The 14,031-nt window shown below is 35.0% G+C and overlaps 1 protein-coding gene across 1 annotated transcript; it reads left to right on the plus strand.

The window, feature by feature from the left end:
* Positions 1–10,198: 10,198 nt before the first annotated feature.
* Positions 10,199–14,031, plus strand: LOC137746081 (jasmonate-induced oxygenase 1-like). The gene is made up of 2 exons (XM_068486142.1): positions 10,199–10,965; positions 13,346–14,031. Exons 1-2 carry the CDS (start codon positions 10,460–10,462, stop codon positions 13,926–13,928), a joined length of 1,089 nt encoding a protein of 362 aa, XP_068342243.1. The 5' UTR covers positions 10,199–10,459; the 3' UTR covers positions 13,929–14,031.

Consider the following 14,031-nt stretch of genomic DNA (forward strand, 5'->3'; position numbering starts at 1 on the left):
TACAATGAATGAATTTGATCTTCAATTTAAAATATTTACACAAGTGAATACCACAAAATCTTATGTTATACTTAATGAAAGTATAAATAAACTCTAAGTGTTAGTCAACCTATCATTTTGATGGGATACAAATTATCCGAAACTAATTTCAACAATCCTAACCGTCAAACTTATTTGTACATGCTTCGAGATCACATCAGCAAAAAATCACAAAAAACAAACATTCAAAGTTCAAGTAACAGGACAAAGCTTTTTGACGGTTATATACGAAAAATCACAATTTAACGGTTATTTTAACTCCAATTTTGATGATTTTTTACAGCTACACTCCTTGACCCTATATGAATACAATGAATGAATTTGATCTTCAATTTAAAATATTTACACAAATGGAAATCACAAAATCTTATATTATACTTAAAGAAAGTATAAATAAACTCTAAGTGTTAGTCAATCTATCGTTTTGATGGGATACAAATTCTCCGAAACTAATTTCAACGATTCTAACCGTTAAACTTGTTTGTATATGCTTCGAGATCACATTAGCAAAAAATTGCATAAAACAAACATTCAGAGATTAAGTAACGGGAGAAAACTTTTTCACGATTATAAACAAAAATCACGATTTAACGGTTATTTTAACTCCGATTTTGATGATTTTTATAGTTACACTCCTTGACCCTATATGAATATTATGAATGAATTTGATCTTCAATTTAAAATATTTACACTAGTGGATACCACAAAATATTATGTTATACTTAATGAAAGTATAAATAAACTCTAACTGTTAGTGAATCTATTGTTTTGATAGGATACGCATTCTATGAAACTAGTTTCAACGATCCAACCGTCAAACATGTTTGTATATACTTCGAGATCGCATACGTCAAAAATTTCAAAAAACAAACATTCAGAGATCAAGTAACGGGACAAAACTTTTCGACGGTTACCAACGAAAAATCATGATTTAACGATTATTTTAACTCCGATTTTGATGATTTTTTACAACTACACTCCTTGACCCTATATGAATACAATGAATGAATTCGATCTTCAATTTAAAATATTTACACTAGTGGATACCATAAAATCTTATGTTATATTTAATGAAAGTATAAATAAACTCTAAGTGTTAATGAATCTATTGTTTTGATAGGACACGCATTCTACGAAACTAGTTTCAACGATCCAACTAACAAACATGTTTGTATATACTTTGAGATCGCATACGCCAAAAATTTCAAAAAACAAACATTCAGAGATCAAGTAACCGGACAAAACTTTTCGACGGTTATCAACGAAAAATCGCGATTTAACGGTTATTTTAACTCCGATTTTCATGATTTTTTACAGCTACACTCCTTGACCCTGTTTGAATATCATGAATGAACTTGATCTTCAATTTAAAATATTTACACTAGTGGATACCACAAAATCTTATGTTATACTTAATGAAAATATAAATAAACTCTAAGTATTAGTGAATCTATTGTTTTGATAGGATACACATTCTACGAAACTAGTTTCAACGATCCAACCGTCAAACATGTTTGTATATGCTTCAAGATCGCATATGCCAAAAATTTCAAAAAACAAACATTCAGAGATAAAGTAACGAGATAAAATGTTTTGACTGTTATAAACGAAAAATCACGATTTAACGGTTATTTTAACTCCGATTTTGATGATTTTTTATAGCTACACTCCTTGACCCTATATGAATATCATGAAGGAACTTGATCTTCAATTTAAAATATTTACACTAGTGGATACCACAAAATCTTATGTTATACTTAATGAAAATATGAATAAACTTTTAAGTGTTAGTGAATTTATCATTTTGATAGGATATGCATTCTACGAAACTAATTTCAACGATCCAACCGTCAAACATGTTTGTATATACTTCGAGATCACATACACTAAAAATTGCAAAAAAAAAACATTCAGAGATCAAGTAACAGGACAAAAAATTTCGACGGTTATCATTGAAAAAAATCACGATTTAACGGTTATTTTAACTCCGATTTTGATGATTTTTTATAGCCACACTCCTTGACCCTATGTGAATACAATGAATAAACTCGATCTTCAATTTAAAATATTTACACTAGTGGATACTACAAAGTCTTATTTTATACTTAATGAAAGTATGAATAAACTCTTAAGTGTTAGTGAATCTATCATTTTGATGGAATACGCATTCTACGAAATTAATTTGAATAATCCAACCGTCAAACTTATTTGTATATGCTTCAAGATCGTATACGCTAAAGATCGCAAAAAAGAAACATTCAGAGATCAAGTAAAATGACAAAACCTTTCGACGGTTATCAATGAAAAATCACGATTTAACGGTTATTTTAACTCCGATTTTGATGATTTTTTTACAGCTACACTCCTTGACCCTATATGAATACAATGACTGAACTCGATCTTCAATTTAAAATATTTACACAAGTGGATACCACAAAATCTTATGTTATACTTAATAAAAATATGAATAAACTCTTAAGTGTTAGTGAATCTATTGTTTTGATGGGATACGCATTCTATGAAGATCCAACCGTCAAACGTGTTTGTATATGCTTCGAGATCACATTAGCAAAAAATTGCATAAAACAAACATTCAGAGATTAAGTAATAGGAGAAAACTTTTTCACGGTTATAAACGAAAATCACGATTTAACGGTTATTTTAACTCCGATTTTGATGATTTTTTATAGCTACAGTCCTTGACCCTATATGAATACAATGAATGAATTCGATCTTCAATTTAAAATATTAACCCTAGTGGATACCACAAAATCTTATGTTATACTTAATGAAAGTATAAATAAACTCCAAGTGTTAGTGAATCCATCGTTTTGATGGGATACACATTCTACGAAAATAATTTCAATGATCCAACCGGCAAACTTGTTTGTATATGCTTCAAGATCGCATACGCCAAAAATCGCAAAAAATAAACATTCAGAGATGAATTCGATCTTCAATTTAAAATATTTACACTAGTGGTTACCACAAAATCTTATTTCATGATGATCGATGAAAATTGAGGATTTTGTAAAAGGAATAACATGCAAGTTTTGAGTTCCATTGACAAGGTTTAAACTTTTGAGAAAGGTTTCACAACCTTGAAAACAAAAACTCTTTCATTTTGCATATCCTTGCACATTTAATATTTTGTAATAGATTAGTAGTGTATGGATGTTTGTTGATTAGACTCTTATTTTCAAGTGTAGATGTAATACTTAAACGACAAATGTGTTTTAATGTTTTGAAGTAATATTTATGTGGCAATGTGTGGTATGTGCAAATTTAAGGAAAAAAAGCATTTTTCTTAACGGATCATAGTGGGTCATAACGGGTCGGGTCACTTTACCTGTTGGGTAAAGTGACCCGACCTGTTAATGACCCGTTAAGATAACGGGTGTGACACGACACGGTCCATTATGATAACAGGTGTTACACGAAAACGACATGAACATGACAGACACGACCCGTTTTCCAGGCCTACCTGGGATCCTCATAAAGAGGATCCGACGATGATCAGGGTTCTGCCTTATATACTCATTTTCTTATTTGCCCAATTAAAAGATGTCACATGTTCTTTGTTTCTTAAAGTTAAAAATAAAAAAAAATTTAAAAAAAAATTACTTAACATGTCTTTTATTTTCTAAAACAATGAAACATGTGTTAAAATATCATTGGACCAAGATCACATAGTGAGCATATGGAGTAATGTTCTCCTTATTTATAAACTTCTTCCTTACAGTGTTGATTTGTTATGTGGAGGGTTTTTTTTAGTAATTATATGATCCAAAGTAGGTTAACATATCTAGCTAAAAAAAGGTTTTGAGGACAACTTCGATATTGTTTGTTGTTGAAAATTCTAGGTTCGCTGATTTCTCTCTGTCTCCTTAAGTTTAGGAGTGTTTAAATTCCATAATTGATTTGATTTCATTGTATTTTCCTAAAACATCTCATATGTATCTGTATATATTGTATATACGCTTATGAACGAAATCAAGTGAAATAATTCTTTACATGGTATCATCTTAGGTAAGGATTATTCTTCCTTTTGATCCTGCTTTCCTCCTTCTTTTCCAATGGTTTTGTGGATGCAAATTTCTGTCATCTCTTGCTTTGACGAAAATGCACCTGCAAAATAATATCACTTTCAATTAAGGCCAAAAGCCTCACGTGGCCACGATGAATGGGGGAAGCTTTGGCCGAAGAATCTTTGATGTCAAAGTTAGTATTCTGAAAAGAATGTAATTTTAGGAGTTTGTGGGTAGCAAATGACTTAGCATTTTAGTGGCCATCTCAAACCGAAGGAGGGCTAGATGGCTCGTTTTAGCCCTATAGCCCTCCAAGAAATTAATATTTTAATAAATAGTATCAGTCCATATTTCTTGCCATCTCCAACCGAGGGGCCAAAGGGTCATAGGGCCAAACATAATTTATTATTTTAATTTAAAAACTACAACAACTTAAATTTAAAATGTAATATCTTGAAAATTTAAATATATGAATTATATATTCATAATTATGCATATGTGGAGAAAATCGAAAATAAATCGATTTATGGTTGTGGAAAAATTGAATTGGGAAGTTTTAAAGTTTTGTTTTCAGGAATTATTATAATTACGTATTTGTGTTATTGAAATTTTATGTTATTTTTCGAGAAATTATATTAATTTATTTGAGTTTAGTTTTAAATTAAACTAGTTATGAAGTTTGAAGTTTGGAAATTAATTATTTAAAATCTGTAGAGCTTTTGAGGTCAGAAATTATATTTTAAATAGAGCCCCATCTCACGAACGCGTAGGCACAAACTGTTCGTGAAACGGAGTTATAACGAAGAAGTTATTAACGTTTAAAGTCAGGGATATTTTGGTAATTTTACTTCCATTTAGAAGGCTCCAAAAAATTTGGAGCAATGAGTTGTGCCACGTGTGTGGCTATGATAGAAAAAATGATGGATGGCTGTGATTGAAAGAAAAGAATAGAAAGGAGAAAAGGAAGGAAGGAATTGGGGGAAGGGCGGAACAAATTAGAGGGAAAAGAAATGAGGGAAATGAGAGAAAGAAAAAGGAGGAAAGGGATCGGGTCTGTTTCGACCCGTGTACCCTGGCGACCAAATCAGTCCCTCCAGCCCATTTTTTCGGTGAAATTTCATCAAAGGAAATATTGAGGAAACACCCCTGATCCCTTTTCTTCCTTTCTCACCCATAAATTTAGTGAAATTGGCCTTGATTTCTCTTAGAGCTTGCCGACGGGTTTGTTTGAGGTGTGGTATCGATCGATCAATTTTGCAGGTACCACCATCGAGTACCACCATCAATCAACTTGTTTTGGTCCTAGGAACAAACCCCAAACATAATTTGGGGCAACGGAACACTGGAAATATTGAATTGAAGTGGAACCATTACTAGGGTTCCGACGGATTTCTGTGGAATTGAGGCTTTTCCAGGCCAAATTGGACTTGGCCACATGTATAAAAATTGTTCCCCTCACTGAGATCTACTTGCTTGTAAAATTTAGTAATTTTTGGAAATAGTTGAGATTTTCTGGCGATTCGAGGCGGCCGACGGTGGCGCGTAGCCGGTGGGGCCGACATTGCCCTTTTCATGCAAATTTCGATATTCTGACTCTATATTTAAAATACATTTAACGTGAATCAGTTGTTTGGATCGAATTTGTGATTGTTAATAATTTAAATGTCGACGATAATGAGTAGAAAGTGGAATGTGAACTACGAAATACGTAGGCAGTCTAATAATGTTAGATGTAGCCTTAAATGACCGAGATTAATCATACATTGGAATTTGTCTAAGAAGAGTAATTGGGAGATTAATTTACAACATATACCTTATGTTCTTGGAAAATGAGATGGGTTATAGACTTTGTGAGTAACTCATAATTTGATAATCAAGAATTAATTTCTGTTGAGAAGTTGAGTTATAGAAGAAATTTTAGATTTAAAAGAAAATCTAAGCATATGCCTTGGTAATTAAGAAATGTTTATGTTTAATGAGAAGGAGTTAAGGAATTTTAAATAAAGAATCGTGATTTAAAATTACTTAAATAAAGCGAAGTTTATTTTGGGCCGTCACCAATATCATTTCCCAAAATTAATATTTCAGGGAGGGGCGTTACATAAAGTCTATAATCATCATCATCATCTGTCATTGTAGGATTATAGTCGGGGTTAAACAACTCTTGTTGGGCCATAATTTCCCTCTTTTTTCTATCAAAATAGGGCTTACTCATTGGAGTGTAATCCGAAGTGTTCCTTTGCATATTCCTATCATCCATCTCTTCTTGCATTTGTTTGGCCCGTTCTTCATGCCTAGGTTCATTTCTTCTGCGGCAATGACATTTTGCTCCGCCATTAATCGCAAAGAGGCCACCATTTCCTGTTGAAAGGTGTAACCATCCTTTGCCTTGCCCTTTTCCTTCAATTTTCGGGCCTTATTTCGTCCCATAGCCCTAGGTATGGAACCTTCACCCGGAGACGGATTTTCTACCCTTATTTCTTGAATGGTAGGAGATCCATCTTCATCCCCATTTGCAGTTGAGGATGCATTTCCAAACACGGCATAGGACCTACTTTTTGTTGAGGTGGATCTTCAAATAACACCCACCCTTTACAAATTTCTCAACAACCGTGATGATTAAAGGATTTCGAGATGTCCTCCATATACAATTCCTCCGTTTGGCGTACCTAGAAAATATAATTACAAAAATTAAAGGAAATTAATTTATGAAATTAAATGTAATATAATTAAATATTTAAAATAAATTGTGAAAACACTTACTTTGTTGTAGTAATTGGCACCGCTTTCATGTCTACTTGCGGCCGTTAATAGTGTTTGATGCCATTTATTCAAACTTGGATGAAGATGTTTCTTCCATCTTGAAGAACAATTCTCATGGTTTCGGGTATTCGGTAGAATGGTGCCTTCGTAGAACTCATAGTATTTTTTGGACATACGAGTCCAAACACCTTTACTTGTTTGAGAACTCCCCTTCACACTATCTTCTGAGACAAAGATCCTAGTAATGAAGAGTTTCATGGAAATCGCAGCTCTTGCAACGACAATCGTGGTCCATCTCGCTGGAACAATTAGTAACAATTGAATTTTCCTACTCTTCTTGTACCGTAACCTTGGCTCCAGCCTTTGGATGGAAATAGTTGGTTGAGCCCATGCCACATCAGTCTCTCCAATTCGGCTTTTATTCTCGTTCTTCTGAGGTTGGTCTTTTAGCCACTGCTCCCCTTCCATGGTGTCCCACATATTCCATAAATCAGCACATTGTTACTTTGTGCTCGCATCGCTACGAAGGCCATGACACTTTTCCCCCATTTGCTGGCCCTAAGCCAGTTCAGTACTCTGATATTCCTTGGTATCCAAATAGTGACGCAACGCATCATATGACGGGCCAACCCACCTATCTTCACAGCCCTCATGCTTATAATGGTAATAACTCTGTTTTTTTTAGGTAACAGGAATTCTATGTCCATTACCCACATTGGTAACATTCTCTTATTTGTTGGTTCTTCCCAATTTCAGCTTCATAATGTTTTCTATATACCGTTTCTACAGAAAAAACATGATGTCTGTTGCTTAATTTTTCTTTATATTTGCTTCTAATTTTTACCAAATTTATGACTTACGATTGAATAATTTGACCATAAGCATACAAGGTGAAGCCTATACAGGCTCTGGAGCTAGTGGGCTGGTCCACAGCCCACTTGAGCGATTTTCCATACTGGTGCATTACTTTTCCAAGGCCTTTGTATATGAGAGATTTTTTAATGTGATTGTTACACAGAATGATATATTACGTGTTATTATATAAATAGTGAAATATGTATGTTAAAAAGCTAATAATTTAAAAAATAAATTTTTTTACTACTTACATAAAAATATATACTCTATTATCTTTATTTTTATCACAATGAAAAATTTCGCCTATATAAGTGACTTGTATCCATTGTCTTTTCGGTCCACCAATCCAACCTCACATCATGCTCTACAGTTGTCTTTTCCCCTGTCTTGCATAATCGCTTGGGTCACCCGTCTTCATCAGTGTTATCTGGTTTAGGCACCAAGTTTAATCATTCTCATGACTTTTGTAATGACTGTGCTCTTAGCATGTCCCATCAACTACCCTTTTTGCCAAATAATGATATTGCACCCGCTTTATTTTACGTTATTCTGATGTATATATGGACATCACCTGTTATTATGTTTTATTACGGACGAATAAAAATTTAGACTCATGTTTTGAAGATGGTCTTAACTAAAAATAAAAAATGAATAAAGAGAAGGAGATATCTCTTTTTTCCTTTGAGGGAAAACCCAATGTTATTTCTATTTTCTAATTTTGGAGAGTAATGAAGTTTCTCATCTCATTTGTAGAGAACGAAATATGTACATGAGCATCTTACGATATACATGTGGAAGATAGTCCATGCAGAAGTACGAAGAAAATATATTACACAAAAGCTACTGGAAAACATAAATAAATTATATGTACATATATATCTTAGCATAGTGAGAGCAAGGAAACAGAAAAAGGAAATTGGATAACTACGTCTTGTGACTTGTCTACTTGTTTTATGTAGGGCAGAATATTGGTCCACAAATTAGTCCATCATGGTATATATGCGGAGGATATTCATCTGATGTTAGCTAAGATTAGCTAGTAGAAAACAAGTAGTAGAAAAGGGAAAAAAAAAATGAAAGAAGAAGGAAATGTAAATAACAATAATTCTGAAAAATTAGTTTCAATTTTAGCCAAGAAAGATGTGGCAGATAAGATGATAATATCGTATCGTTAGAGATGAATGAGGTTTGAATTAACCAAAACATAAAATACTACTAATACATCAGTTGGAACCTCAAGTACTTTTGCGATTTATTTCGATGATTTAGATTTTAGAGCGGATCCTAAGCAACTTATTAAAGCACAATATACATGACATTTTACAGGGTTTAAGTTTACAACTCAACTCATATTCAATATTATCTCGTTATTCATGAAACAGTAAATTGCATATACAACTTAATTGATAAATTGTGCATGCATATACCAATTAAATTATTTAACTTTGAGCGAGTCCGCCCCATTAAGGTAACTTAATTGATAACTTGTGCATGCATATACCAATTAAATTATTTAACTTTGAGCAAGTTCGCCCCATTAAGGCAATAATTGTCCAGGCAATTGGACAAAAGCGGTTACTACCTTAGTAATAGTAATTGCTGAGTGCATCTCTATTAGCTAGCGGAGAAGAGAAAGCCAGAGATTTTCTAGGGTTTATGGTTTTTGTTTAAGATGAAGCAACAATAGTGGCTGGTGAACCCAACTCGATTTTTGTTTTCCAAATTTTTTTTTAATGTGGTTGGCATCAACATGATGTCATGCTAATGTCAGCATGACATCAGACCACTCAGGCGTTGGATCTAGTCAGAATTGCCTAGTTGGCCAATCAAACAATCTTGAGCCTATGTGTGGAAAGGGATCCTCTCCGGATCCCTTCCTCCTAATCCATGAAGTCCGGAGATCCGGACAATTGAAATTTGATCCAATGGCTACAAACAGGGGCTCACTTTAAAGTTATAATAACTTTAGCCGCTGGATCAAATTTCAATGGCTCAAATCTCTATATTTGATGGATTAGGAGGAAGGGATCCAGAATCCCCTTCCCCCATGTGTGTCGCCCGACTGATTGGGCTGGATGGAGAGGATTGTTGGGGATTTGGGAGATTAAAGTTGGGTAGAGATCGACTTGCTCTTACTAGTTAAATACAAAGGAAAGATAAAAATATAAAATTTCTAGAGGGAAATGATAATTACACTTCTCTTCTCTCCTCTTATACATTCGTTTATATGTAACCATTAAATTGAAGGAATCGACAAAAACAACATAAAAAATTAAACAAATATGTGTAAAGAACAAGAAGAGTGTAGTTATAATATTTCTTATTTGGAAGGGGACCTCTCAGCACAAACCAATATATGTATTAGCAAATATTTCAGTCAGAGAGACAGACAAAGATAAAGACAGGTTGAGCGATAAAGGCTCAGCCACAAGTGGTCAAGTAGTGTAGCTAGCCTAATTTAAGGCATGCTGTCCTGCTAGTTGCTACTTCTCAAAAGGGCAAGTATAGTTTCAAGTTCAAGCACATAAGAAAATAATATATGGACCCTGAGTTAAACTTTTCAATGATATGTATATCAAATTATACCATTACATTTATTTTGTTTTAAAATTATGGTGATGAGAAAATCAAGTTGCTCACGGCGCCGAAACTATACCTAGTTCCCCCACCCTCACCCTCCTTCCACTACTTTATATAAACCTCCTATCTCCTCCTCTTACAGTCTCACTCTTGCATTGCAGATTTAAACCCATCTCACTAGAAACATAACCACAATGAGTTGCCAGCAGTCTTGGCCTGAGCCTATCGTGAGAGTCCAGTCCTTAGCAGAAAGCGGCATAATCGCAATCCCCGAACTCTACATCAAGCCACCATCCAAACGACCATCGCCGCCAAACACCAACAACCACCGTGATGCTGACCTCAACATCCCGGTCATTGACCTCCAGGACCTTTTGAGCGACAAGCGGAGCCTCCGCGAGTCAACTATGCGTTCGATCTCGAGCGCCTGCAGGGAGTGGGGTTTTTTTCAGGTGGTGAACCACGGGGTGAGCCACGAGCTGATGAAGCGGGCGAGGGACACATGGCGGGAGTTCTTCGGGCAGCCGCTGGAGGTGAAGCAGGAGTACTCCAACAAGCCGAATACGTACGAAGGGTACGGAAGTCGGCTGGGAGTTGAGAAGGGGGCTATACTGGATTGGAGTGATTATTACTTTCTTCATTACATGCCTCCCCAGCTCAGAAACCACCACAAGTGGCCTGCTCTCCCTTCTTCATGCAGGTATTTTTCATTTTTCTGATATGAATGTATTCTCATCGTTGAAAACGTGCGTTTTATGACTTTTCCTTTTCTCTGTTTATATAATGATAATTACTAATGCCAATATATATAGAATTGGTCTGTTTTAGGTGGCGTAAATCATGTTATCAGTTTATTGTGAAAGGATACACTTGTTCTGTTAGAGCTTTTTTTTTTTAGGAAAACTAATGAAAATGGCTTGAAAATTTTGAATTTTAACGATAAGAACAAAATAAATGGTAAAGTGAATATTACCATGATTGATCTTTTAGTGTAAAAATGTGGTTTTTCGTTAAAGTAAACAGTACCGGAAGCTTTTCGTTAAAGTTCCCTTGTTTTTTGTGTAAAGTATGATTGATCATGACGGCTTATTATTAGGCTCATTTGAATTGACAGCGTATAAGTTGTGCTTTCTTTTAAAAAATTATTTATAACATATACATGTATTTAATACAATCACCATCTTATGATTGAGATGATGATGGTATCAAATGCATGTAAGCCTTGTGTTTAGTGGATTAGGATTCTTTTCTGAGCAAAGGGTGAGGATCCTCTTGACCAAGCCCATTGGGCCGTTGAAATTTTATCTAACGGCTACAATTATTATAATTTTTAGAGGGACGCCCTGTTTATAACCATTGGATAAAATTTTAACGGCCCGATAGACTTGATCAATAGAATCCTCATCTTTTGCTCAAGAGAGGATCATGATCCGTGTTTAGTCAAACATTACACAACATCTTAATTAGTATATGTGAACAGAAATATCTTTTTCTCAAAAAAGTAAATTTCATAAGTGAATAGACAGATGGTAGATAATAGATATACATGTACTTGTAGAACAATTAGACTAACTGTTTGACCAAAAACAGAATATATTTGATTTTAACACTAAAAAACATAGATTTAGGATTTCGGTATTTATAATATTACCCTCGAAATATATATTATTTTTGTTGTGAGTCAATATTAAACGTATCTTATAGATTTATTAAAGATTTTAGTTTGATATCAATATCCTACCAAATATGTGACATCCCACATCGCCCAGAGGAGTGATCTTTAAATGTATATCCTTAAATGTATATTCTCATCCCTACCTAGCACGAGGCCTTTTGGGAGCTCACTGGTTTCGGGTTTCGTAGGAACTCCGAAGTTAAGCGAGAAGGGGGCTAGAGCAATCCCATGATGGGTGACTCACTAGGAAGTTGCTCGTGAGTTCCTAAAAACAAAACCGTGAGAGAATGGTAAGCCCAAAGCGGACAATATTGTGCTACGGTGGTGGAGCGGGCCCAGGAAGTGATCCGTCCCGGGTCGGGATGTGACAATATGGTATCAGAGTCTAACCCTGGTTGTGGTGTGCCGACAAGGACATCGGGCCCCTAAGGGGGGTGGATTGTGACATCCCACATCGCCCAGGGGAATGATCCTTAAATGTATATTCCCATTTCTACCTAGCACGAGGCCTTTTGGGAGCTCACTGACTTCGGGTTCCGTAGGAACTCCAAAGTTAAGCGAGAAGGGGGTTAGAGCAATCCCATGATGGGTGACCCACTGGGAAGTTGCTCGTGAGTTTCCAAAAACAAAACCGTGAGGGAATGGTAAGCCCAAAACGAACAATATCGTGCTACGGTGGTGGAGCGGGCTCGGGAAGTAATCCGTCCCGCGCCGGGATGTGACAAAATATTTGATGTTGTTTATTAAACATATCTTAGATGTAGTCATGTTCCTTACCAAAAGGAATGCAAATTTTGGTTTTATTGGATACATAATTTCTTATTTCCAAACTTTTGGTGCCGATATTTGTCACCTAGTGATCTAAATCTTTTTGTAGAAAAATATGTTAGCCATGATCCACTGAAATTGGCGTACCAAAAAAAGTGACAAAAATCATGAGGCAAACTTTCCAGAAAGCAGATTTATGGTACCTTGTGGCCTTGTAGTCCTTTTCCATGAAGCTCATACCTAACATAGGATTTAGAATCATATATATAAGCGCATGGTTTTGCGCTACAACATGCACATTGCACTTTGGCTTTAAAAGAGTCATTACTGGGTCCGTATAAAACAAGGAAAACAGATGTCAATTGATTTTGGTCGATGATCACACGTGTATGAGCGATTAATCTTTGCATTCTTCATAAATTCGTAAACAAATCCAAAAAATCTTACACATATATAAATATATATATATATATGTTGATTGTTGTTGTTGTATAAGAATAATATATCATAATTTTCTATAGACTTCAAGAATGAATAGAAGTACTTTTTTTTTTTTTTTTTTTTTTAATAGAGATACTAGGAAATATTATTGCATGTCATATGTCAAAATACTAATTTTTCAGTGTGATGTTTGTAGGAGATTGATTGAAGAATACAGTGAAGCAACAGTTAAACTATGTGGGATTCTGATGAGGGTATTGTCTCTAAACCTTGGCCTTGGGGAAGACCAACTTCTCAACGCTTTCGGAGGAGAAGAGAACATTGGGGCATGTTTACGGGTCAATTTTTACCCAAAATGCCCTCAGCCAGACCTAACCCTTGGTCTCTCCGAACACTCTGACCCAGGTGGCCTGACCCTTCTCTTACCTGATGAAAATGTGGCCGGACTTCAAGTTCGTAAAGGTGAAAACTGGGTGACTGTGACGCCTGTTCCTAATGCCTTCATCTTGAACGTTGGAGATCAAACTCAGGTGCTGAGCAATGCAATTTACAAAAGTGTAGAGCATAGAGTGATTGTGAATTCAGTTAAAGACAGAGTTTCATTGGCCTTGTTTTACAACCCAAAGAGTGATTTGATGATTGAACCTGTCAAAGCTCTTGTCACAAATGATCGACCTGCCCTTTACTTGCCTATGACATTTGATCAGTATCGGCTTTACATTAGGACGAAGGGGCCTTGTGGAAAGGCACAAGTTGAATCATTAAAATCCTATGAATAGTATTAGTCTCCATGTCTTTTATTAGAATATTATATGGTGGTGTTGTTGCACTAGAATAATCTTGTAATTTTTATATATGGTGGCAAATTAATTTACTAAGTTA

Source organism: Pyrus communis, chromosome 9, assembly GCF_963583255.1.
Source record: "Pyrus communis chromosome 9, drPyrComm1.1, whole genome shotgun sequence".
Lineage (NCBI taxonomy): Eukaryota > Viridiplantae > Streptophyta > Magnoliopsida > Rosales > Rosaceae > Pyrus > Pyrus communis.